At 38.7% G+C, this 27,022-nt stretch overlaps 1 protein-coding gene across 1 annotated transcript in view; it reads left to right on the top strand.

The window, feature by feature from the left end:
• The window catches only part of SLC49A4 (solute carrier family 49 member 4), a 65,522-nt gene that overhangs the window by 17,570 nt on the left and 20,930 nt on the right, over positions 1–27,022 (top strand). Inside the window, exons 2-5 of the mRNA XM_041473025.1 lie at positions 2,626–2,719; positions 15,595–15,857; positions 21,389–21,518; positions 26,541–26,649. Coding sequence (XP_041328959.1) covers positions 2,626–2,719; positions 15,595–15,857; positions 21,389–21,518; positions 26,541–26,649 — 596 coding nt within the window. The remainder of the gene's footprint in view (positions 1–2,625; positions 2,720–15,594; positions 15,858–21,388; positions 21,519–26,540; positions 26,650–27,022) is intronic.

Here is a 27,022-nt window from a genome sequence, read left to right as displayed (position 1 = left end):
AAAGAAAATGTCTAATATGCTGTTTGTCTGACAGTCTTTTGTTCACTTTGGTGTCATAATTTTCAACATGCAGCATTAACCAAAGGAGTTTTCAGGGGTGTGTTTACATGTTAAGGTGGAAACAGAAAAAAAGGGCAAAGAATAAGCTGGGCCATCAAAACATTTTAAAGGTATACCTTACAGTAAATAGTATTCAAGATTAGGACTTCAAAGAATGACGAGATCAGGTGTACATGATTGTGAAGCTTTAACAGATAATTTTACATTAAAATTATCTGACATATGTGATTGACATTAAAGATACACCTGAATTTAAAGCTGGAGGCAAACTTCAGCTTCTAATTAATTTTTACCAAATTGCATGTTAGGGGTTTTTTAAGGAAAATTTTGTGCACACAATTTAAAACTTTCTTCATTTGTATATATTTTGGTTTAGGGATTTTCTTAAAAATTAGAAATCAAGTAGGAGTTTTTCCTATGGAAACACTCATTTTTATGTCTTGTGGTGATTTAAATTTACATTTTTGTTTCTCATTTACAGCAGTGTCCTGGGCTTGCCTCTGGCTTGCACTTCAAGCAGGGCCCCATGAGCAGCACCCTCCATGCTGTCCTTGTCCTTGTGTCTCTTGAAAGGCAGAATGCACCATGTTTTGTGAAATGTAGTTCAAGAGGAGCCTAGTTTACATAGAAAATAAGCTGGTGTGTACATCACTAGAGCTTCCCTGTAAAATTTCTATAGCATTTCCTAATGGAAAACTTCAGGTTTTTCAGATAAAAGATTTGTATTTCAATTTTCCATCAATAAAATTCCTTGTTGTATAGAAATTTTTATTATACACAAAAGCAGTGCAAAAAAAGATTAATTTCCAAGAAGAAAAGGCAGAAGCACCATGTATGCAATGCAGATACACATAATTGCCCCAGCACAGCACAGGCAGTATGGCAATGGGGAGTTAAATGTCGCATGAAGACTCGTGGTGGCCTAGCAAACACAGGAACGTGAAGGTTTTGAACAGCCTTATTAAAGGGGGCATTTATTTAGGGCTCTCTGAACACACTTGAAAAACCGGTTTAACAGCAGCATTTGCTGGTTGAGCATAGTCAAGCAACTAAGTTGTGGGAGGCATTGGGAAATCCGACCAGGAAAGAAATATTTTTGGTTGATGATGCTTCTTCAGGGATGTGAAGTGTCCTTTGGAGTCACATCACTGCAGGTGGCATTCCTTGTGTTAACGACTGGGCCTTACCAAAGGAAGTCTCACTTCCATTTCAGAAAACCTGCAACTTATTGACTTATTTTTGTTTGAGTTGTCTTGGGCTATGCTGGTTGATAGAGAAACTTGTCTTTGGTTTGGTTTGTGCAGTGTCCAGCACCAGGAGCTGCATACCCATGAGTGAGGTTCATTAAGAACTGTCACAACATGAACAAAATTATGTCACACCCAGTAAAATCACATTTTAGTAAAATACATGGAGACAAAATATTTAATGCAACCCTTGCTTGAATTGTACTGATTACAGGAGTCACTAACAGAGGGAACACTGTTCTGAAGATGGGTAGCTTTAGAAATAATCAAAGTAGTTTGTTTGATAGGTGACATCATAGGACAGGTTCTTTTACCATCTGTACTTTGGGTAATTACTAGTTTTACCTAAATGTTAGAGGTATTGCATGTTTTTCATCATTAATAATTTTTATTATATTCTACTAAGAACATAGAAGCCGTTTATTTTCTATTTGTTGCTGTGAAATTGTTTTGAAATTTACAACTTCACCGATGCAGACTCTCTCTGTGGTTTTTAATTGTGAGTATTTATGACTTTGGTGTTTTGCAAGATTCTGGAACTTAAACCCCTCAGCTGTCACTGTTCTCTGCTGCTGATGGAAACACTTTAACAGCAGCAAACAAACTGCTGGCAAAAGGAATTGCAGCAAGAAGATAAGGTTGTTCCTAATCTAAGCACTTCTCAGTTGAAAATCACACGAGGAAAAAACATATTCAAGGAATCAGTCAATTATGGCTTTTTTCTAATGTACGATATTTACAACCTCTGGCAATTGGAGCTGAGAGCAGCAAAAATCTGCCCTAATTGCAAGGACTGCAAAAAAATACTTGCACTTTTTTTCCCCTGAATAAATGGTTGTTTCTTTGGGATGAAATGCATATCTGCATTATGAAAGAAAACAATAACAGTGCTCTGTCTGTGCTCGCTAAGTTGTTGGAGAAGAATGAACAAGTCCAGATTTTTCTTTGCGTCTGCCTAGATTTCAGATAACACTGTAGAGCATGTTCCCCAACGCCTCTAATTCCAAAGGGAATATTGTACATTTTGATGATACCTTTATTATTACTTTTCACTTTCAAGAATGTCTGTAAAGATTTTGGATACACTCCTATGTGTTACTATGCCAAGAGTAAGCTTTTGTAATTCTGGAGTGTAAGTGTAGAAAATAACTCAGGATTTCAAAATGTGTCTGGAATTTATATCAGCACCAAAGTGCTTATGATTTGAAAGAAATGTGTTATTTCTGTGAAACTGCATGTAAATATATATATAAAAGCAATGTTTCTTTTGCAACATTACTGATTTAACTTGTAAAATACTGTTATTTTTTAATCTTAGGTCTGAGGGTAACAGTGTTACTGACATCATCCCTCATGGTATTGGGAGCTGGCCTGAGATGTGTTCCAGTTTCAGACCTAGAAATTAGGAAGAAGTAAGTGAATTAATTATTTATAATATACATATTTTATTCTTTCTGCCAATATACTTTTTGCTGCTACTACAAAGAAATGTTAGTACAAATTTTCTGTATGAAGTTGATATACCAAGTGTTTGTTGTGTGGCTATGGGTTTACATGCTTCCTTGCTTCTTAAATGGATTTTTCTAGTCCTTCTTCTCCATAGTATCTGAAGACCAGAAAACCCTTTACAAGCTTGAGTTAATTTAATCTCACCCCATCCTGCATAACTAATATTAATCTGCTTTGCAAATAAGGAACTAGAGATTTAGCTAGGTTCAGAAACTGGCCCAAGATCACACAGGGAGCCATGCCTCAACCCCTAAAAAGAAGTAGTTTGTATGCAAATGTTAAATAATTAGTCATTTTCTCATAGTGAATGTATGGGATCATGAGACAGATGAATTTGTGCAAAATGGCTTTTTTTATGTAGTCTCTTCCAGCCCATGTTTCAAAGTAGCTTTATACTTTTTGCTGCAGTGAAGTGATTTTCTGCTGTACACATGCCCTTTACGAATTTGTGATAGAAACAGATTTCTTCTTAAAAATCCCACAAACCAAACAATTTAATTGTTCCATCAACATATCCTGAGTCTAGGAATCATTAGTAAGTACAGCAGCACTGCTTATTTTGTACAGCCAGGGAACTTGGATCACTTGTTCACTTAATTTTCTTTTGCCTCTTAGTGTAAAGGAGGTGAGAGTATGCAGGCACTACTACTCTTTCCTGCTACTTTGAAAAAGCAGCAGCACTGGTTCTTTGCTAGTTATGCTTGCATAATATGTAAACACTAAGGAAAGATCTTACAAATAAAATGTTTTATGTGGGTTGGGGTTTTTCCCCTTGAATTCTAGTCAGCTTGAATTCTACCACGCAGTCTTGGTATTACTTCATAGTCAGCTTGAATTCTGCCATGCAGTCTTGGTATTACTTCAGCAAGTTATTTGGGTTTGGGGTTTTTTGTTTTGGTTTTTTGTTTTTGGTTTTTTTTTTTTTCCCTTAGTATTGTTTAACCTGAAAATCAGCTTGGGCACCTTTTAAGCTGAGAAGGAAAATGTTCGGTGTGAAGTTGACAGCTGGTGTCTGGGTACCATGGATAAAACAAAGAAGGAGGTTCAGAGAGAGAACTGAGAATGTAAAAATCACATGAATTGTAAAAGTAGCTGTGATAAGTAAACTAAGAGCAGAGTGTTAGGTGAGGGGATGCACTTTCAGTTCTTAGGTGCTTAGTGAGCATATAAGGAAGCACTCAAGGTGCTCCTGATGTTGGTTGTCTAGTGTTGCCCATTTTGACAGGGTCTTCAAGGATTCTGTGAGCAGGGCAGGCTGAACTAACCACATTGTGCTACCCTTCACAGTCACCCTGTTGAGGAAAATGTACTGTTTGGGTGGCCAGGAGGAACTGTCCATATTTTACCCTTGGTTTACATTTTCTTAAAATGTCAAGGGGTGCTCGACATTCATCAGTCTTGGCTTAAATATCAATAGCTTTTAAATGGGACACATGGCTTAAATGCAATGATATGGTGTTTTATGTAGCTTTTAATTTATGATGTATGCCAGAAAACATGTGCTGCCCTAGGCTTTACCAAAACAAGGATGGAGACTGTAAATACCTGAGAAGATGAAAATTCCCAGGTGAGATTTAGATGTAGATATCAGCTGGGGAGTGGGAAGGAGAGTTTCCACCTTTAAATAAGGTTTTGCAGTGTAGCTGCAGAAAGCAAGCCTAGGAAAACAATTAAATACATAACTAAGGAGAAATATTCAAGGAACAAAGAAAGGCTTTGGACTCTATAGAGTTTGATGAGTGAGATGTATAAAATGTGATGTTAAAATTTATTGAAAACTATATAGGGGAAAAAAGAGTATGAGCAGAATACTGATGGAAAAGGTTAACAATTTCATATATTCATGCTGTGAAAATATGTATCATCTCCAGCTGAAACTGATACATTTGCCTACTTATCCTACTCCCAAAAAAGAAATTTTCCAGAATTGTAGCTCTACATGAGGAAGTAGCTTGATCTTTCATAGTTTGATTTAAAAATCTACCAAGAATTAATTATGGCCAACTTTGGGAAGCAAAAGAATGGTTTTCAGTGAAGTTTCTTGAGACTTTGTAATGGTTTGTACAGACTGTGTGATGCTATACTATGTAACTGCCGTTGTTTTGTGGTTTAAGGCTTAAGGCCAGTTTTCATCCATTATTTGAAGTGTGATACCAAATAAAATAATTTTTTTTTTAGATGAGCATTATTGCTTGATGCATTAGCCACAACTGGCTGAGCACCAAATTATTAATTTATTCTGGATGTGTATGTGCATTAATACAACAATTTGAATGTTACAGAGCCTGTCAGAGGGACAAGATCACATGCAAGCTAATTGGAAGCGTTTCAGAAGCCAGTGTAACTGGAATTTCTTTAAATGCTTGTGTGTGTTTTGTAGTGTGTTCCTTCAGCCTGAGAGTAATCTGTGAGAATATGCTGAAGATTTCCATGGGACAATTCTGTCTGAGTTAATATACATAAAGTTATAAGAATGTTCATGAGGTTTATAAGGCTTAGATTGGGGGTTTTGTACTTTGTAGCAGTCTCTGCTCCCTAAGCTCTTGTGATTAACATTAAGGAGAGCTACTAAAGCCCACCACCTATCAGAGCAGTCAGAGACGTAAGGAAATCACTGTTAAGATTGGCATTTAATCCTGACTGCTTTATGCTCCTTATCTCAAACAGACCTGTAATATCCAAGTGTATTCTTAATCCCTTTTCTAGTCCATAATTATTCTTTTGGTTGTAGTGTGTAATATCAGACTAAGACCATGCCCAGTCCTCTGAGTCGTGTTTTAAGTTGTGTTTTAACCTCTCTTTTCAGTACATTTGATGTCTATGCATATGAGGGAAAATTCAAGTTGCACATTTCATTGTGTCTCTTGAAGAAGCTGTGAATTTTCTATGGTGAATTTTTGTTCTCTGCCAGTGTGTGACCTAAAATTGTACTGGAAATCCATGCCAGAACTGTATAAATTCAGTGCAGGCAAAGTGGGAGTGAATGGTGAAAATGTTAAAGTGTGAACTTGCATGTCAGATGGAGGATCCATCCTTTACACGGACTAATAAAGTCCCTCTCATGTACACATATGCTTTTACCTGTTTTCCTCCCCAGCCCAGTAACCTGTGAGGTTAATGAGTCTATCAAACAAGGACATTAAAAAGAATTTTTCTTACGTACCTTGTGCTTCTGGGTTTGTCAAATGTGCCACACATATGACAGTAAATTTGATCCCAAATTTATTATTCCTTTTTAAATGTTATGAAAACTTTGTTTTCACACCTGTTTATTTAGTTCACAGTTAATATACATTATATAGAACATTAAGGAAAAAAAGATGTTACCAAATTGTACCTTTACTGAATCTTCTTCCCTTCCCTGGAGGTTACCAGAACATCACTAATGCTTTTTTGCCTGCTTTTTGTCCAGTCCTTTCCTTTCTGACACCTGCTTGTCACTGAGTAAATATTTTCATTGGACTCTTTTAGGATTTGATTATTTTATCCTGAACATTAACATTACTCAGAGGCCATTTTTTTATAGACTAAATCAGAGTTGTTTTTTCCCTTCCACATAGAACTTCACATTACCTTGTATTCTGTGTTTAGGAATAGATTTACATACATCTTAGGTCTTAAATCTAGGCAAAAAGCTGTATGAGCAGAAACGTGTAAAAGAAGGAAATAAAATTAAGAAATCAGCTCACAGCCATAAAACTTTGGCTTTTAACACTGACTGTGTGATGTAAGACTTCTTAAAATGTTTTGAAAGGCAGGATAATTAAAGACATGGAAGTAAAGGGTGTAACATAATTTGTCATTTGTATTGAACACATTAATTAAGCAATTTATTAGAACTTCTTATGCTGTGGGCTGGTAGTGTTTGTCCTTCACATTAGATTTCACAACAGAGAAGTAGTTATTGAGGACCTTGAATCATGGCAGTGAGAGAATGCTCCTTGGCAGTAAGAACTATTAAAATGTTTTTTGGGAATCCAGCAAAATAGCACGGAAAATTACAGTGGAAACAGAGTGGTTGTTTACACAGTCATTTATAGGAGACACACCAACACCTGGTAGATCCTGTAAACAGGTCTTTTTGTTAATATTACCAGTTCTTAGGATTTTGAATATTTCTCTTTTATATATATTGTTGTGAACTCTTTCCTTTACTATATTTGAAGAATTTGAAGAATATTCATCTTTGGTATGTTTTGGTTCTATTACCTAGTTGCAACCTAGTTTGTATTTTACTCTTGTTAGACTGACCCTTTAATAATTCCACATTTTCCCCTTTTCTGTTGCTTAAAGCCTAAAGAATTAATGGGATCATCTAATTATTCTAATCCTAAGGCTGCCATAAGCCACCATTCTTATGCATGAAAAATGCAAAGGAGCATCTCAGAAGAGGTTATTTCAGTAAAGGAAAGACATACTAGGATTGCTGTATTCTCTGGTAATACTGAATACACTTGTGTGCTCAAAAAACCCCAAACAATCCAAATTGGAGCATATGTGGAGAAGAGGAATTAAAGTGTTCTGGGGAATGAGAAGAGCCTGTTAGGGGAGGAAGGTAGACAAATCAGCCTGAAAGGACTAAAGACAGAGTGTGCTGAGTGTTTTGTGCTCCCTACCTCACTGGGGAAGAGAAATGAAAAAAGGATTTAATCTAAAGTGAGGGTCTGGGAGTAGGAAGATGAATAAACATACCTGTTTGTGTGCTGTAGCTCAGCAAGCGGAGGGGGCAAACATTAAAATTGAGCACTTGCCTGTTGCTTTTGGTGCTGGTTTGTGCTGCAGTGCTGGGGGAAGGCTGAGCTGGGTTAATCCATGGCATCAGAAAAATAGGAAAGGGGGGAATAAAGGAAACAGGTCATTCATGAGTAGGTTCTCATAGGGGATACTTATTTTTTATGCCTCTGTAATGTAACAGTTTATCTTGTTTTTATTACTTCCACCAGCTTCATCTTGTACACAGAACACTTTGCTCTGTTCCTAAGCATTTGTTTTAGATTAGAGGTCCTGTGTTAAGTGGTTATGATTTTTTCCAGCTTTGCTTATCTGTTGATGGTAGTGGGGGCTGATTTAGTGTCCCTCTGGCTGCCCAGTGGTCCTGCCTGCCACTGCTTGACCACGTGTCCTGTGATGCTCCAGCAGCTCCTGATCAGCTTGGGAGGCAGCCAAATTGTCTTCTCCTTAAGCTGGATCAGCCCTAGTGGAAAAATGAGATGACTTGACAGCCCTGGTCATAAATGCTCTTTTTCTTTTGCTCCTCTCCTGGACTTTGGCCATGGCACTCTGGGTGTCATCCACCTGCAACCAACGTGCCTGATGAATTAGCAATTTACAGACCCTGTGTAAATTCTTGGAGTACCTTAAAAGAAACTCAGAAAGGGCTTGGTATTGCAGCAGTATTTAATGGGCAGCACTTCTACAAGGCCTCAGTTAGTGCAAGCCTGTCCTGGAAGGGAAGAGAATTTATATTCTCTCTGGGATATTTAGCTTCATCTCATATAATTGCAGGTGGTATCCTTAACTGTAGAATGCTTTTAATTTTTTAATCATACTGAGCTCTTTGCCTTAGTTTGTGACTCATATTATGGTGGCTAATTTCTGTCCTTAAAGAATTCATATTAATCAAATTTATATTGAAGTTGCTGCATTGTAGTCAAAACACCCTCTTGCTCTTTCACTTGCTTAAGAAAAATTATTCAGGAATATTTAAATAGGTCTTGTTTGTCCCATTCCTTAATTTGCTGCTGTATACTCCTACTCTTTTACTAAAAAATCCTACTTAGGACCTCTTTTGTACTAAGTAATCTTAATCAGGTTTTTCCCACAGCAGCCAAAATAGCAGCCAGTCCTGGTGCACTTCCTTGATAATTTTTTTCAGTCTGTTTTGCCTCATTAGCCCATAATATAATTGCCTACTTTGTGTTTACAATGTTGTGTACTTTGGGTCTGTTCGTATTTGATGAGCATGTCCTCTATTAGTGTAGCTTTAAATATTTCTTCTTTTAGTAATGGGTTTATGGACTTGGTTAGTTTTAAAAGAAAAACAAGAAAACAGAACTTAATAAAAAACCCCTCAGCTTTGACTTTATATGCCCTTATCTTTCAAACCTGGATAAAGTGAAGAACCACCCCCCCACAGGTGTGTGACAGGTTTGATGGCTGCACAATAACAAAGTCTGAGGATGCAAGGGAATTTGTCACCACAGTGCCAGGGGGTCTCACTGTACACCCACCTCATCCCTTTCCTCTGTCAGGATGTGTGATGGACACCTCAGGCTCTTTGCCTGAGATTGCTGCTTCCTCTCCTTGCAAATACTTGTCTCTCTCAGCAGGCTCTCAGTAATAAGTTTTGGAGTAACTCTAGTTTTCCAGTCTTTTAAATTGAATCCCAAAACTCACTAGCTTTTAGACCATTGTAGATGTTTGCTATTTTCTTTAAGTGTGGGAGAAGAGACATGAGGCTGGGATGCCTGGGATGGAGATGCTGTGGTCCCTTCCAAGTCCACTCCCATAATAGTCTGACTGACTGTGCTGAGGCCATGGCTCATACAGGGGTAAAACATGAGCCTAATTCCTGATGAAAACGGCTAAATGTGCATTTCTAAGTTTTTGTCTTTTCTTTTTCATTCTATTTCTGGAGATAATGTACCCAACAATGACTCAGGCTTTTTGCTTGTAATAATATTTCTTACTGATGGGGGAAAAAACAGCTTTAAATTATTCCACGTATCAATGGTCGCATGAAACAAAAAAAAGCTAAAAATGCTAATGGCCTCAATCCATGAATATCCAGAAGGCAGAAAGCTTTTGTAGTATAAATGTATCATTTAATGAAAATATCGAAAGGAAGTGCATTTCCATGAAATTCATCTGTAGAATGTTATTTTTAAAAGATTAATTCATTGCTTTACCCAGAGGTATTTTTCTTTCCAGTCTTTTTCCAGACATAGAGCCTTGCTGTTCTCTCTTTGGGGTATAAACAAAACATCATTTGCATTTGCCATACTCTGTAGCAGTGAATTGCAGTAAAGCATGAATTTGACCTCCCTAATTCTCTTTGCCCTAAAAGTGCCTGAAAAAGTTCTTTTATTAGGAGGTTCTTTTGTTATATTTACTTTTTTGAGTTTAAAGGAAAAGCTCTGTCCACTTCTAGTAGCTTGATTGTGAAAAATCAGAAGGTTCTTGACAAAACTAATGTTGGTTCCCTCTGAGGTATAATCAGTCTCCTAATATATAATGTGGCTAAGTCCATGGCTTTTCATGTGCCTTTTTCTGGGCAAGCAGTTTGCATCACACGTCAGTTTAGACACTCTAGAGTAGGAGGTATTTGCTTGCATTGTTGCCATGTAGTGACACTAAGTTCAATAGCTCTTCAAAAGTTCTCTGAAGTCCTCCAGTGGAAGGGTCTCTTTCATTTGCTTCCAGGAGCTCCCACAATGAGCTAATCACTACATAAACCTATTTGTCTTCCAAATTAGCAGGAGCTGAACAATCCACTTGTTTCAGTGAATGAAATTGTCAGGCATGTGAAAGAAATATTAGCCATCCATTTCTATAAGACATCAACTTCTTTATCCAGAATTGCTTTTTGTGTTGTTAGGATCAGCAGTTCATGTACTAACCTTTTCCATAGCAAGTGGCACACTGTAGCCCTGTCTTCCTGCAGAATAAGCACTCTCCATGACTTCATTGCTCCTCACACTTTGCCCAACAGTGGCAAATCTGAATTGCAATTTATTTCTGTTGTATTTGCATAGAAGTTTCAAAAGTGACTAAGTGGTCAATTCTCATGGCAGCGAGTGGGAAAAGCATGATAGAAGTTTCACAAACAAAACCTGCACCAGAATCTCCTCTTCTCAGGGCTCTTGAAATGAGCTCTACTCCTTCCTAGGATGCAAAGGAGCTGAATTTTCCAGTCGGGCTAGGATCATTTGTTTAGAGAGTCAGAGCAACACCCTGGGGTTGGCAGCCCTGCTCGACACTGTGTTTGTTGTCTGCCAAAGAAAAGGTGAAAATGCTTTTTCCACACTGTGAATCAGTTAAAATACTGATCCAACTTCTCCAGTCTTAGCCTTTCCAGAAAAAGTTCACTTAACATATCTTAGAACTAAACTTTGGATACGTATTTTAGTGTTGTGGGTTTTAAATCCATCGTATCAAAAGTAATTTTTTTGAGTAAGTAGTTATCCTTCCAGTGTTGCCTTTTTTCCCCATCTGAGAACAGAAACTGAAGAGATTTTCTTTCATTTAAAATTCCCCTAATTCCAGGCATTAGACACACAGTGGTAGGAACACTAAATGTCTGGATTTTTTACCTAGAAAAACCACTTATGTAACACACAGCTTTTAAACAGCTTAACAAATCCAGTACCTGATGTGACTGTGACCATGCGTGTAAAGTTTCAACTTGTACTAGGAGAAAAAGAAAAATAAAGCTGACTGTAAATGGGAGTGCTTACCCATCTTAACTGTATGGTATTTTCATCAGTCACTAGAACCTTTTTCCAGAGTAATCTCACTTTTTTCATACCCAGTTTGCTCAGGTATATTGTAATTCCAGCATTTATAGCCTTACCTGATTTTCTTTGTTGCTGCCTGTTAGGATATTTCAACAGTGACTGCAAGAAGTGAATAAGGCAGGTACAGCCAGGTCAGGCCCTGACACTAGTATTAAGTCTTCTCAGGGAAGTGGTGAAAACTGCATAATTAAAGTTATTTATAATGTGACTTGATAAAAAAAATTGGGAAAGAGGTGACAGTATAGTACAATACAAGTTTTTCTTCTCTAATTTCTATTGCTGTATTTGAGCTGTCCTTTGTACTATATTTTTGCAGTTCAGAGGCCAGTTAGGAACAGAAGTGATCTTTATTTTGTGCAAAAGTGTTTGTGTGTGTCCATATGTGTATTTTCTTAGATAGATACATAATGTAAATATGTAAGTTACTCATTACTGTGATGTTCTGCCATGTGATATTTCACACTATCATTTACCATCAGTCCTCAACTATGTATTTTTTTTTTCTTAAAAGGGCTCATAAAGGGCTTATGTTCAATTGCAAATTACAAGTTTGACAGAGCACATCAATTCATTAGCAGGGAGGTCAGATGTGCAAAAACCTTGACATATCAAAATGAGTCCTGACCTGGTCACTGAAAGAGTCAGAAACAAAGTATCTTAGATAGATGCTTACTTCCCCAATTTTGCTTTAAGCTACAGTCATCAATTATTTTGTAAGTCGAGAATGAATTTCTGGTGTAACTTTTTTCCAATTTTCTCTTTCATGATTGTGATTAAAAAGCCTTCTGCTCATGTTATTTTCTGTCATTTGACCTCAATAGCTTTCTACTTTTTGATACATGAAAGTAATTAAATGATGATTGGATAAATAACACATCTGAAAACAGCACTGGGAAAATAACAGATGAACATTACACTTGATAGTGCAATGAGACTGAGAAATGTTTTTCCATCTGGGTAAGATCCTGAGCTAAAGTTATCTTTTCATCCCTTTCCTCAGGAAAGAGAAAACTTGTTGTGCAGAATGAAATTGGAATAGTGATGGGGAAAGGGCAGTTCCTTTTTGCACCTTTTCAGCAGCAGAAACAAGAAGAAAATCAGGGGATAACAGAAACAAACCTCTCTTGGTCTTGGAGCAATTTTTAGCACTGATGGTGTATGAGAGGAGACTCACGGGCTGTGAGACCAAAATCTAGTGCAGTGCTGATAAGATGTTGTAACAAACAGCAAAAAGCCACCAATACTGTTACGTTCATATTTCTCTGTCAGGTGGAGCAGCTGCTACATACATCTCCCAGAGCAGCAGCTTAGTAAATGCACTGAATTGCATTTTGAATCTCTCACCCCTGCCTCTCTGGGGAAATGAGTTAAGGATGTGCCAAAGAACCATGCAAATAATCTTTTTCTCAGGAAAAAGTAGCTTAATTCAAGTCAGTATTGAAAAAGAGATAAAATAGGGTTTAAGCTGTTATCATATGCAGAGATATTTGAGGTAGTAGTCTGTATATTGATGGCAATTTAGTCTGAAAATAGTGTTTATTAACTCAAATATGTTGGACTTGAGAAATTAAACAATATGAAGATAAGAGATGCTCTACCCTGGATGATAATGTCAGGCTTGGTAAATGCCAGAAATGCAAATCTGTGAAGAGAGCACACCAGCCAGGACAAGGCTGGAGAGAGTGCAGCCAGGAAAACACCAACAGAAGACACCTTGAGAGAGGTAAAAAAACCAAAAAAAAAAAAAAAAAAAAAAAAAAAGACCAAAAGCTAATATAGAATTTAAATTCTGGATTAAGTTGCTACTTTCTCCCTTGGATCTTCAAAGTAAAATTAACATTTGTTGCTCCCTTTGAGTATAAAATTGGTTACAGAGCATTATTCAGATGATGGAGTTTGATAGACATAATATAAATCTGAAGTACATGATAAGAATATGTGTGTGTAATCTTCATAATATATAATTTGGAGGCTTTTGTTTTATGGTTTATTTAGGATTTTTTTACAAAACTTTTCTTCTTCTGTCAGATGAAGTGCCTACATGGCCACAGATGCTGCAGAACTATTGTACTCTTTTCTGATTTTACTGAGTTTTATTTGCCTTTAGGATGACTACAGAGGAGGCATATTTGAATTAAAACAATAATAACAGAGTGGTGTCAGTGAACAGAAGTGGTAATACACCTAAAGCTATAAAGGTTATTTTGCGGTAGCACAGTTTTCCAAACATAGAGTAACAAGAACATAACTTAAGCATTAAATTCACTTCGGAGCAGGAGGAAATACTAAAATAAAATCATTATATGTTGCAGTACTTACCTCACTTGCTACTGAAATGCCGTTTTTTCTGGAAATGTGCCGTAGCTCTGCAAATACCCTGGAACATTTTAGAAGTTTGAGAATAACTGTAGTGAGATAAGTAGAGTGAAAATACTAAAGTGCACAAGGATACCTTGGTTTGTCCCAAGTATACTGGAGAGTAACCATAGGGGATTGATGTAATGTGTCCTCCAGAAAAATACCAGAACATTGTTTATATAGTACTTTTTCTTTATTTAAAACAATTTCATCTTGGTTTAGCATGTGTGAGAGTTTAACAAGCATTGACAAGGCTTGACCATGCCTTGGTGATGTCCATCTGAAGCACAATATCAACACCAGTAATGAAATCTGTCATTTCTGTGTGAGGATTAAAAAACCTCCAAAACCAGTAAATTGCTTATAAATAAGAGTGGATATTATTTCTGTCCCAGCTCAGAAAGAGTTTCCTTCGGATGATATATAACAGTGTTTCTTTTTTTGTATATTTTTTATAGATTTTGTTTAAAAATTTAATTTCCAATCCACTGAGAATCGGTAGCGTCGATTCCTTTCCATTACAATCTATCTTGTCAATTCTATAAAGAGTCTGTAGGCATTTCTTTTGCATATTGTGTTCCTTTGTGTGCTTTAAAAAACTCCTGCTACCCTGTATATTATTCAGCCATTTGTGGCTTGAAACACTGCCTAAATGCTGGCTTATGTTTCCCCATTTTCAAGCCGTAGCTTTTTATGTCTCACAACTCAAGTCTTGCAGCAATAACACTGAGTTCCTGCTATGGTTAAAAAAACACCACCCATTTGAAAATATCATCTGCCACCACTTTATTGCACAATGAATAGATTTACTTTGGAGGGTTGCAATATCTCATGTGACTCTAGCTGTTTTTTAGAAATGAAGTTTTTATATAAATTCTGAAATAAGTTTTGCATTCTATGGCTGATTACTTTTTGGAAAAGTCGAAGTGGAAGATTTCTGACTGAATTCCACATGTAGGAGAGCCTTCAAAAAGTCCTTTCTGTATTTGTTCATTGTACTAATATTAAGCCAAACTTTGCTGAGACTTCACTGCTTGGAAGTACTATCTCTGTTCTGTCACCAGCCTTATCTGTTAAATCCCAATGAGTGTGAAAAACGAGAAAAATCTGGGTTTACTTGGCTGTTTCAGCAGTATGTTGAGAATGGCCAGATTGCTGGAGAAGACGACTCTCTTGGAAACCCTAACAGCCCGGCCTTCTCATCTGTAGGCACATAGAGCTCATCTGAGTGTGTAAATAAAAATAAATAATGCAGTGAAAAAATATGCAGAGTATTTTGCTGAAGTGTTTCAAATTTTGGATTTGCCGTAACTTAATTTAAATCTTTGGTTGGGATTTATGCAGGCAGGAGGGTCAGGTTTCCAATGCTGGATGTATGCAGGCAGGAGGGTCAGGTTTCCAATGCTGGATGTATGCAGGCAGGAGGGTCAGGTTTCCAATGCTGGGATGTATGCAGGCAGGAGGGTCAGGTTTCCAATGCTGGGATGTATGCAGGCAGGAGGGTCAGGTTTCCAGTGTTGGGATGTATGCAGGCAGGAGGGTCAGGTTTCCAATGTTGTAATTTAACACTTTTCTGCTACTACACCTTTCCTACTTTTATATCCTGTCACGATGCCTTTTTGCTGCATAGAAAGTCCCTTTTATTCCCCTTTCCTTTTCTGCTTTGAAGAGAACATTTGCTTCTCCTTTTATACGAGGTAATGAGATCAGAGTAGCTCCGTATTCTTTAAATCAATCTAATTTGGCTTCTTTTGGTGTATAGAATATCCTTCTTTTGCGCAGGGCTTTCATTTCTTTGTGCAGCAGCTCCATCTCCATCCCTCGCTACCTCACGTGCCTTTTAAATTAACAAAACGCAGCGGGCAGTTCTCACCCAAAGGGCCGCGCTCTGTTCTGTCTTGCAGGCTGATCCACGGCGGGCAGCTGCTGAACGGGCTGGCGGGGCCCACGGTGATGAACGCGGCTCCCTTCCTCTCCACCACCTGGTTCTCCCCGGACGAGCGCGCCACGGCCACGGCCATCGCCTCGCTGCTCAACTACCTGGGCTCGGCCGCCGCCTTCCTGGTGGGGCCGCTGGTGGTGCCGCCGCCCAACGGCACGGCGCAGCTGGCGGCGCCCGGCAGCGCCCCGCGCATCAAGGACCGCATCGAGGCCGTGCTCTATGCAGGTGCGGGCAGCGCCTGCAGCCGCGGGATGGTCACGCTCTCCCCCGTGCTTGGTGCTTGAGAGCCGCCACCCTCTAGTGGTTGGTTTGCACAGGGTCTGGTCTGTGGCTGGGGGAGAATTATTGAGTCATGAGGATTTATTTTTTTAATAGCCTTTCGTACGGGCTGACTTGAAAAGAAGTGGTGCAGTTGTTTGTGTCGGCTGATCTTGGGAGAAGTGTCTTGTTAGAGCTTCCCCGAGCTTCAAAACTGGGTTTTGCTTATTGAATTTTCATTAAAAATATGTTTCCGTGACAAGTTGGGTTTTTTCTACTGTTTCTGTAGGAATGGAAATTCAATAGTCTTTTAGCATGAAATTCTATTCTGCATTAACTGAGCCTTAATTTATGACCTGCATGTGCCTTTCAAATGTGATTAGATAATTAGTATTTCAGAATCTACAGAATCAGAAACATTGAAATTAAAACACGATAGATTTTGGTTTTAGCTAAAACCACATAATTCTTACTGGTGAGCAATTTCAATGAAGTGACAACAGTTTAGTGGAAAAAATCACTGATACAAAATTCACTTGATAAAACTTGGATTTTATATCCTCGCTCTTTTTATTGCAATGGCTTCTATGCCTCTTCCTGTCTTAGAAAAATTAGCAGCAAACTTTAAGGAAACAGAATTGGTTAAGTGGTTAAAGTGTCTACATTCTACTTTTTAGTGAATATAAATTGGTACAGCATTAGGAGTTGCACATCTGATAGGGGTTTTCCCCCCTTATAATTGCATCCTCTGAAATCCAGCCAGGAGTAAGTGTTCCAGAAGTCCTAACATGTATATACTGTGTAGTTTATGTGGAGGTTTAGTGGATTGAGTTAGCTGTGATCATTTATTCCTGGACGTTATCCTTATGGAAATTTGTCAAGTTAATATTCCTGTTGGGTGAGGGCCACTTCAATGTTTGTTTTAAGAAAGTGTAATAGAATTTGGATCATGACTTCAGCAAGTATTTTTGAGTAAGCTGCTTTTTACTGGACTCAAAGGGAACAATAAGGAAATTCAGGTTTGTCTAAGCCTTTTTCACATGTAGATATGGTGTTAGGCTCTGAAAATCTCATGGCAGATGAACATGTCTGGTATGAAAGAAGGAAAAATGAAAGCAAGTCAGGTTTTGTCCTGAGGAGCAGTAGATAAGGGGAGGAGAACCCTAGCAATTTGAAAAGTGCTTTAGCTCTCCCTTTGCAGATTTTCCATGGAGAGGGAAGAATTCATCTGCCTAAGGAAATACTGTGTTGTGCTTGAAACCGCTGTTTTGAGTCTGGTAGCAGTAGAAATGTCTTCAGCAGTGCATTAGATTCCCTTTCTCTTCTGTTCTCTTTTGGGAGGTTTTCCTAAGTGTTTTCCTCAGAAACAGGGATGGATTGTTGCCACCAAGGTTCAGGTCTTGCCTGGCTCACATCTCAGCATGGCTCTTTCTGTCTTTCTGAGCTGGCAAGGGTGTGGGAACACCCTTGTAGACCTGTTTGGGATCACTGGTCCCAGCAAGCAGTGATCCTACAGCAGCTCTTCAGCTTTCTAGGAATTGTGTTTTGTGGGGTATCTGTATTTCTCACTTAGTATTTGAAAGTTCTTTGAACAGAGATAGTTTCTTTGTGCTGGTGTTTGTGTCCTATGGGATGTATATTTTCAGGAGCTGCAAACTATAGCTGTTCAGACAATGACAGAGAGCTGCTTTGTGAACATTGCTGGCCTGCAGTGAATCACAGTAATGATGGAAAACCTCCAACTGGTCTAAAATTGCAAAGAACTGTCAAAGAGGAGTTTGCTTTGGATCGCTCATAGGATTTGCTCTATCTCAGCTTAGCCCTGTTTCCCTGGAGAGCTGAAGGCACAAGGTTCCTTCTGACTGCTTCACTGTGCTCTCTTGTGTCCTGTGGGGTCCAGAGGTGGAAGGACAGCTGCTTCATGGTGGGTAATAGTGAACAGACAGCTCTGTTCACCTGTGAGACAAAAATACCTGGTAGGTGTGGTAGGGTACTATTTGTCCCCTTAAACAGCTGCGCAGAAAACTAGACTCAAATTGACTTCACAGACTAGTAGTAAAGGTTTTGCAGAATGTAGAAGAAAAAGAAGCTGGACCCAAATGTCCCACTTCCCCACTTCTTCAGCAAGTGTGGTCAGGTTTGCTATGACTTGTTCTTTCAGATACTATGGGAAAGCCAGTTTCACAGGGTAAGCACTCTGCATTTCTAATGAGCTTGTTGCTTTTGTGTGAGCTAGCGTTAAATAAGCAGCCTCCAAAAGTCAGATATGTCTTTTAAAAGACAGTAACGATGTGAATTGTTAACTTGGAATCAGTAGTGTGCCAACAGTGTACAAATTTTCCAAAGACTTAAGCTCAAACATGATTACGAAGCAATTGCTTATAAACCCATTCTGAAATTGCTCTGTTAACTTCAGTCTCTTCTGTGTTTTAATAAATTGCTGTTCCTTTATCTCAAACACTGACTCAGAGCTCAGCTGAATTGCCACAGCCTCTTTCTGTGTCTGTGTTGCTGCACATTCTGGTTCACAGCTCAAGTAGTACTGATGTAGCAAATCAGGATTGCATTGTATTACCTGAATAGTGTAAGGAAACACAAATTATTCTGGACTGCAGCCAGAGCTTTTAGCCTTGTGCTTTCCTAAATATCAATGTAAAATTATTATTTGTTAAAAAAAAAAAAAACCACACACACAAAAAAAAACACCACATGTGTGTGTAAGGGGCCCTCATGCACCCTGGAATATTCCCACTGAACAAGGTGGGGAGGAGGGGGGTTTCTGGGATTGAAAAAGTTCTTGTGTTGTGAGTAGCCTGTCTGAAGGAAAAATACTTGCTTATCAAGGAGGCTTGTGGCTCTATGAATCTGCTTGCTTTCTTTTTTTTTCGGCCTGTTTGCACAAGCATCAGGGTGCCTGCTTCCTAGGCTAAGATGCAGGCATCTCTCATGGCACAAGTCACTATGGTACCCAGCTTTTGTGAAGCATTCCTGTTTCACTCCTCAACAAGTACACAGATATGTACATGTCTGTGTGTCTGCACACCGATTTATGAGTTGCCCCATGTCATGTGCTTTGCTCTGTTTGAGAGCATCCATTGTACTTTTGAGAAGCTGGCAGCTTCTAAAGAAGAGCCTCTCCTGTGACTGCAGCTCCCTCACACTCAGCATTGACCTATTTCTTACCTTCTCGATTTTGCTTACTTTCACTCACTACTTACCTGCCCAGGAAAAGTTTTAGATTGTATTCCTCTTCCTCTACTCTGGTAAATTAAATTATGGAAATAAGAGTGTGGGTTTCCTACTGAGGAAGGATTTCAATATGTAAGAAATCAGATGTGTTTGGCAGTACCTGGACTTTTGATAGAGGTGTAAGTATTGCATACAAAGCTAAGATGGCACTAAAAACTCATATTCTTCAACAGAGGGAGGTGCTTTTGTTTCCACAGTGAATTCGTCACTTTTCATTTGTGCATAGAGCAGAGCTATCTAGGCAAATTTGTTAGCCTGCAAAGTATAACACTGGGAAATATTAAAGAGTTGCAAGAAGGTACTACAAGGACAGCATGCTGAACTTAGTAGTTTGTTTCTTTTTTTTTTTTTTTTTAAAAAGGGGGTTACTGTACTGCTCGTACTCAGCAATTTGACTGGTTTTTTTTTTTTTTTTAAAAAAGAGGGTTACTGTACTGCTCCTACTACAGCAATTTGACTGGTAGAAATCTTGAGGCAGTGCATAGATGAGACCCCAGAAGGGCACCTGTTAGGAAATGTATCTGTTACTTAAATATTTCTGTGATTCTGCAGAATAAAACATGGCCTTTCCCCTTATAGCATTGCAGTATAACGAAGTTAAATAATGAGTACCTTGGACAAAATTTATGGGGTTGTGTGATCACATTCTTGGTTGGCTATACCTGTCTGCAGTCTTAAATCTGCCTTTAATGTGTGATTAAAATGTGTGCAATATGTATGTCTGTAAACCTATATGTAGAATAGAGGCAGGAGGCAGGGGGATAAACAGCTTTGACTAAAGAGCTGTGTAGAATCATCCTGTAGTGACAGAGCATCTCATCCTTTCTTAGGTCTGGGATGATCAGTTACTGCCAGTTCTTTATTCACTGCTCATGGTCTCCAAAACAATGTGCACAAAGATAGAAATTAATCTATTTTCTGAAGAGCAGAGGAGTGAGAGGGTCTAGTTTAAGTGTCCTTGGCCCTTGAAACATGCAGTTACACCACAGCAGGAAAAGAGACACCACGTAATTCAAAATAAGTCCTTTAGTATTTGATGGTGAAAAATGGCATTGTCACACTCCCGATATGCCTTTTCTCCCATATGCCAAATAGAAGCATTCATTTCCCTTCTCCATCTCCAGCTGATCCATTTAGACTCTGAGTGTTATTTACTTTTCAGTTTCCTGAATTTATTTTCTTCTAGTTTAGCAGAAGACCTGGCAAAGTGCCATGTTCATATTGATTTATTAAAAAAGAGAAGAAAAAAAAAAGAAAATTAAGGCAATTGAGTATCCAGCTCTGCTGGAATTTATTTCTGCTGTCAGTGAACACTTCTTTGTTACAAGATCACAAGTTCTTTTAAGATAACACACTTCAGCTATACATTTTTCTCTCTATCAGCAAAGAATCTTGTTTTCAAAGGCAATAGGAGAAATACTGGGATTGAGGACTGTGGAGAACATGATATACATTGTAAAAGGCCTGTAAAACAAATTAATTAGAGTGACTGTGGGTAGAATTGTTTCTCTTCAGAGTGTCTGCTCATGGGACTTACTGGTTTCTGTGAAGTGCTCATCACTTTTCAAGCTCAGGTCCAAACTCCTGCTATAAAATTTTTCAAATATTTGGAATTCCTGCTGCTAAACAAGCAGAGCATCCACAAACAGCTGTATTCTTTCTTTTTCCCCCTCTTACCTGTACTTTTTCTATCATGAGCCATGGCTGCTTCTGCACTTTGCTCTTTATATTCTGTTGCCATGTAGTACTGTTTGTGTCAGAACTGCTGCCTTGTTTGACCTTTTGTTTGCCTTCATCATCTTGTGCAATGAATAATTGTTATTCCATGCCCTGGGGCTTCCCCAGTCCCATCTGTTTCAAGTCTCTAGCATGCTGTTACCTGCACTGAGTTGCTTCCATCGAAAGGAAACGTGGCCAAATCCTCATATTGCAGTTCTCTCTGAGGAGAAAAAGCAAAAGCTTTCCTTTTGCTTCACTGAGTTCCCTGTGTGTGAGCCTTGTTCTCTGCAGCACCTATCACTGGAATGGACTGCCAGTCTCATTGATTCTCCATCTCAATTTGAAATCTTGTTTGGGAAAGGAGAAAGAAATTCCTCCTTCAAGTTACGGAATTCTGTTGTCAGGAGCAGTCGAGCACTTGTGATGAGAGTTAAGTCTCAGAGGCTGGCTGATAACAGCACTGCAGTGAAATAAGTCTTTCAATGCTAACATCTGTTCTTGGTTTTGTTTTTCTTTGCCCTCTTGTTTAGAATTTGGAATGGTTTCCCTGATATTTTCTGCAGCGTTGGCCTACTTCCCCTCGCGCCCTCCATTCCCCCCCAGCGTGGCTGCAGCGAGCCAGCGGCTCAGCTACAGGAGAAGTTTTTGCAGACTCTTAAGGTAGGACCTCATTGGGTTTCCACTTCAAAGCAGATCAGTGCCTAAGTAAATAAAAACAAGTGTGCTTTAATCTTCTCATTGAGCAAACAAGTTGGTTTGTAGTACTTTTAAACAAAATAAAATTAAATATTAATGTCAAGACATAAAAGGATGCTAACTGCTAAAGAGCAGACATTAAATTTTAAACCACTGTGTATATTTCCACTCTTCATGCCAGTCCTTCAGCACCAGCAGTGCTTAAGTCATCCTGTTAGCATGGCTTTTCTTATGCAATGCTTCTGTTACATCAGGTTATACAAGATTGTTAAAAGTGAACCATGAGAAAACAGTGAAAAACACTGGGCAAAACTAACTTCTAAGTAGTTTTTTTTTCTATGCTTATTGGAATGAATGTGGGGTTTACTTGGCTTTTGAAGGATTATTCAGCTGCTTTCATTCAGCCATAGAAGCAATGAATGAACTATCTAGAACTGTTATATGATCTATTAAATCTCATTAATTGTATGTTAAAATACGAAGTGGGAATAGGAAAAATGTCTCCAGGTGTGTTTCTGGATAGGCTCAAAGGTGAGCTAGCTTGCTTTGAATTTTCAGGTTAAATAAAAAGAGGTTATAAAGAAAGTGATGGTATTGCAGCTTCTCCCTCTTGGTTTCTTTTGGTAAGACACAGTTCCACTTCCCCCATTGTTTGTTCAGTGTCTTGTGTAATGCAGATATGATCTCAGAGGAGCAGCTAAAGCAACTGTACTATTAAGGGTGAATAATTGTGAAAGCCCATGCCCTGTAGATGATACTGCACAGAAGAACTTTCTGGGGTAAAGAAGAGCTGCTCCCCTGGTACAGAATATGACTGACTTCACTGGGAAGCTTCTGACTCTTGCTGTAGTTGTTTGCTGAGTGATGTAGGAGCTGAATCTGTATATAAAGGGTTGCTTCAAGCTCGATAATTGTGCTGCTTTAGACATTTAGTTACTACAGACCTAATGTGGGCTGTACTTTCAATAATTGTATTTAGAGGCAGCTGAAACAATTCATCCCTTGTCACTGGGTTTTCTTCTCTTTTGTTTTTAAAGGCTTTTTTTTTTCTTTTGGGTGAGTAAATAGTTGGCAAGATGCTTAATCCTGTGTGTTCATCCTGGAGCAGGCTGGCACTCAGGAGGTGTGAGTACAGCTGGGTGGTTAGTCTGCTAAGTGACCTATTCAGGGTATTAAAAAATAGCAGTTCTCTTAAGGACACTTATCATACACAAGAATGCTGTTCTGCACCCAAGCTGATGTGCTGTTAGACCCTGCCTGAGGGCTGTGTTGTAAAAATGTTGCTGTTGAACGGAAATCCAAACAGCAACTGGCTTTGCAGGTAAATTATAAAATTTTAGTTGACAGTGCTTCATTTGGGAGTTTTATAACCATTAGATTCCGTGTGCAAAGTGTTGTAAACAGTGAACCTGAGATACTGGTAAGGTCTGGATGTAAATAGCAAAGCTGTCTTACTGTTAACAATAACCAATGAAACTTAAGAAAACAAACTGGACTTTTCAATAATGAGTATAGTTTACAGTGTCTCCAAGAACCAAAAGGGCTTTTTTAAAATGTGGACAGGTAGATAATTATATCTCTCTTCCCTCGGGTTTTGCATTCTTCCATGCTACCCTTTATCAAAGGCACTTCTTCATTCCTCTGTACATGAAATAATCAACAGTTCATCATTAAACCCTCTTATCTTGGGGAGCTGTTCAGTAACAATCTGTCATGCAAGGGAGTTTTATAAAAGAAAATGGTATCTGCCATGCTTCAAGAGAAATCCATCATCTGGTTCATTAGGCTTCTAAGTTCTGTTGCCTACCTAATCTAGGCTTCATCTTGGCTTAGAGAGCCTTTCTTTAGACTTGGTGGTGTAGACTGAAGGTTACCAGCAGATGAGTAGCAGGAAATCATGATTTCCTTTTATTGTGTGTGAGGCATTCAGGACGTGTGTGAGCTGGTGGGCTGACCCAGCAGTGCACCAGATACACTCATGAGAACTGAGATGTTCATAATTTCCCTGTCTTCTGCACCAGGCTGCAGTTTTATTAATTTGAAATAAGGCAACATAGCATAACCTTACCATTTAAGTTACTGACCTTTTCTCCTTGGACACCAAGGGGATCTATCATATCCTTGCAATTCCCACACTCCTTTGTGCCTTCTGGTCCTTTGGCAGTCTTCTGCATGAGCTGCTTCTTGCAGAGTTATTACACCATCAACAGAGGTCAGCCATCCCCTGTGGGCCCTTTTTGGGGGATGTTCTTAGGAACTTGATTCTTCCTTCTGATTTGGAGGGTTCCTCCTGACAGATTGTACCAATTAGTTGATGTCTGATTATCTCCTGATACCAGCTTTCTCAGCCTGTAGTGGGAGACAACAGATTGGTCATGGTTTGGGAGCTAAGCCCAAATATTTTAACAGTCTATCACACACTGTGACAAGTGCAGTTTGAATTTCTATTAGAAAATGTGTGGTGCCCTATCTCAGTTTCTTGGGTGAAGCAAATATGACTTGTTTTTATTTCCCCAGTTCAGGATATTCCACAAACTTCAATGGAAAAAAAATTCTAATACAAGTAAATGCTTGGTGAGTCTGAAAACCTGCATTAAAAAAAATGTGTTGTGATTTTTGTTTTGAAGTAATAAGGTGCTTTTAGCCAGTTACATGGCTTTTATATTTTCTAGGGACTATGTAAGCAATTTTGAAATTTTGTATCAGGGGTTTTATGCATCATTGTTGCTTTAATGGCACTTTCATCAATAACAACATCCAGTAATGGAAGCTGCTCAGAATGTGCCTGATGTTAATAGGCACTGTCAAAGTTAGTCTGAAAACAATGACTGACTTTGATGGGGCTCCCCTCTGAACCAGCCTGTCTTACAGATTCTAGTGGCGTTTGGTTTCTGAAAAAAACAGAGGAAAAATCAATTCATATTCCAGCACAATGGCTTAACAGAGAGGCTAATTCTGATATCCTGTCATTGCTGATAGGATGGAAAACAGTGTGGGTTCAACAGCTGATGGTGTGACAGACAGCACATTTTTCTACTTTCAGTGGTGCAATTGCAAAATTGCAAAAGCTGTGCACAAGTGACTGGAGCCATGAAAAGTGGAGCTGCTACTGAAGATGTGTGTTTGGAATGGCTTTAGCCAGCACGAGGTATTGCTGGGCAAGGGGGCAGAATGACACCTGGTGATCAGTATCTCTGTCACTGCCAGGCTCCCTTTCTCCTGGTCACCTTCCTTGTTGTGAAGACTAGGCAGGGGAGCAGGCTCTGTCCCTGGAGATGGTCATCATGCAGAGCTGTTACTGTAGGATTGGTACTAGGGGTTGGATGTGGCACAGAGCAGCTATCCACATCACAGTCTGTATTGTTGCTTGAGTTACAGAACAAATACAGCACAGAAAACACTGATCAAGTAAAGGACAAAGTTCTCCCTCAAAAGTAGCTCTTTAATATAATTGAGGTCCAGGTAGCCAAAGATTTTGAATATTCAGCAAGTGTTATTTCAGAACAGTGCATTCAGACTTGTTTCCTCTTAGCAATCTACAATATGGCTCTATAAGGTCCATGCAAAATTCCCTTTTATTTTATTTGACAAATGTTGAAATGTTATTCACATGGATAGTATTAAATAGCATCAAATGCCAAGGTGGTACAAGATAAGCTAGGATAAGAGTATGGCATTTTTAAAAAAGGAAAAAAGTTGTCAGTAGCATTCAGAGCTACTAATGTATAGAAGAGCTGAAAGTTTGAGTGTTGTTTTTCTTTGCATTAAAAGATAAATCTGACACAAATGATATTGAAAGCGGAGGATATGTTCATGGGATAGAAACATGTTATTCAAGAAGAGGATGTGTGAAAAAGAACAGTGCAGAAAGCACTGGCTGCTGCGTTGTGTGTGGAGCATCTAAGGGAGTAAAACAGCATAAGCTGCAAACTTACAAATGTTTTGGAGAGTAATTGAATCTCTCTCTCCCTCTTGGCTTTTGTAACTGTGTGCTATCAAATTGCCACTGCTTGCCAAGGAACTGGTACTGATCAGGATCAATTTTATGTAAATTGTTTGAGACCATAGGGAGCCATGTTTCGGGTTACGCAGATATCCCATGGGATAACTGACCTTGGAATCACCATAAAATCTCTTCAGTTTAAAATATCACAGTTTCAGATTCCAAAGTGTATTTTCTTTCCCATTTGAAACATTTTTGATGAAAACTTGGATGTCTTAGCAAGGATTTCACATTTGCTTTCAGTTATGGTGAGTGGGGGAAATTGTTGGTTAAATTCCTGTTTAGCTCTGTACATTGAAGATGATGATACAGCTTTGACTGTTTCACCTTCACTGAATACTAAAGGTTGAGTAATTGGGAGGAAAAGCAAATATGTTGACTATTTAGAGTATTATATCTGTCTCTGGTTTTTGCCAGTTCAAATTGTCAAAATTTTTCACTCTTGCAACTGTATCTGTCTCATTTCCAGAGCTTTCCTTGCCTTTCACCAAAATAAAGAGAATTAAAACAGGCTTGGTGGTTTTTTTTTTTTGATCTTTTAAGTGCAGTTCAAGAGGGACGAATCTCTGATTTTATTTTTGAAATAAGCTTTTAATCTTTTATAATAATAAATAATAAGCACAAGGCTTATTATTCCTAACATACATTTAGGCTAAGTAGGTTGCCCATGCCAATGCATGGAAGAATTGCTTGCAGAAATGAGAAACATATGAGCCCAGCATGTTACAAAGATCTTTGAACTATGTGGAGAGAGTGGCTTTTCCTATTATCACTGTGCTAAGGTGGCAACATATCAGCCACTAGGAATTCAGTGGCATGGCTGGATACCTTTCTTGATTTCCCTGGCTCACTTCTCCTTCAGACCTTTGCTGATTTTCTTGATAGGCAGAATATAGATTCGAGGGTGTGATTTACTCTCCTGGCTAATCTTGGTGCAATTTCTAATAGAAGCTGAGGCTAATGGCGTTGTTTTATCTTCACAGCAATTTCCGATTCTTGATGATTGCTTTGGCCTATGCGATACCACTGGGTGTTTTCTCTGGCTGGTCTGGTGTTCTGGATTTGATATTAACACCCATTCATGTAAGCCAGGTTAGTATCTCTTGACTGATAATCAGCAGCTATTTTATAAGTGGTATGTTTTTATTTTTCACTAGCATGCAGTTTTATCAGATTTTTATGTTTAACATGCTGTTAATACATATGGACCACTTTACTCCCTGAAATTTTAAACAAAATGAGCTGTAGCTTTGGCATCCCAAACTGTCAAAACTCTTCCTGCAGACTCTCCATCAGTGGTGAGTGTTTTCAGAACTGTACATGCCTTTTAACAAAAAGGAAGAAGTAGGTAAAAAAGTGGGAGTATTGTTAGCTGCTGCATCTCTAGTGAAAAAAATACTGCATGCGTGGTGAAAAAGATGAAGTGCGGAGAGGATGATTTCTAAGCTTTTGATAGAGTATTATA

The sequence above is a fragment of the Pyrgilauda ruficollis genome, unplaced genomic scaffold (assembly GCF_017590135.1).
Source record: "Pyrgilauda ruficollis isolate IOZ18807 unplaced genomic scaffold, ASM1759013v1 scaffold3, whole genome shotgun sequence".
NCBI lineage: Eukaryota > Metazoa > Chordata > Aves > Passeriformes > Passeridae > Pyrgilauda > Pyrgilauda ruficollis.
The sequence above is the reverse complement of the archived record's forward strand: the minus strand, read 5'-3'. Positions and strand labels throughout refer to the sequence as shown.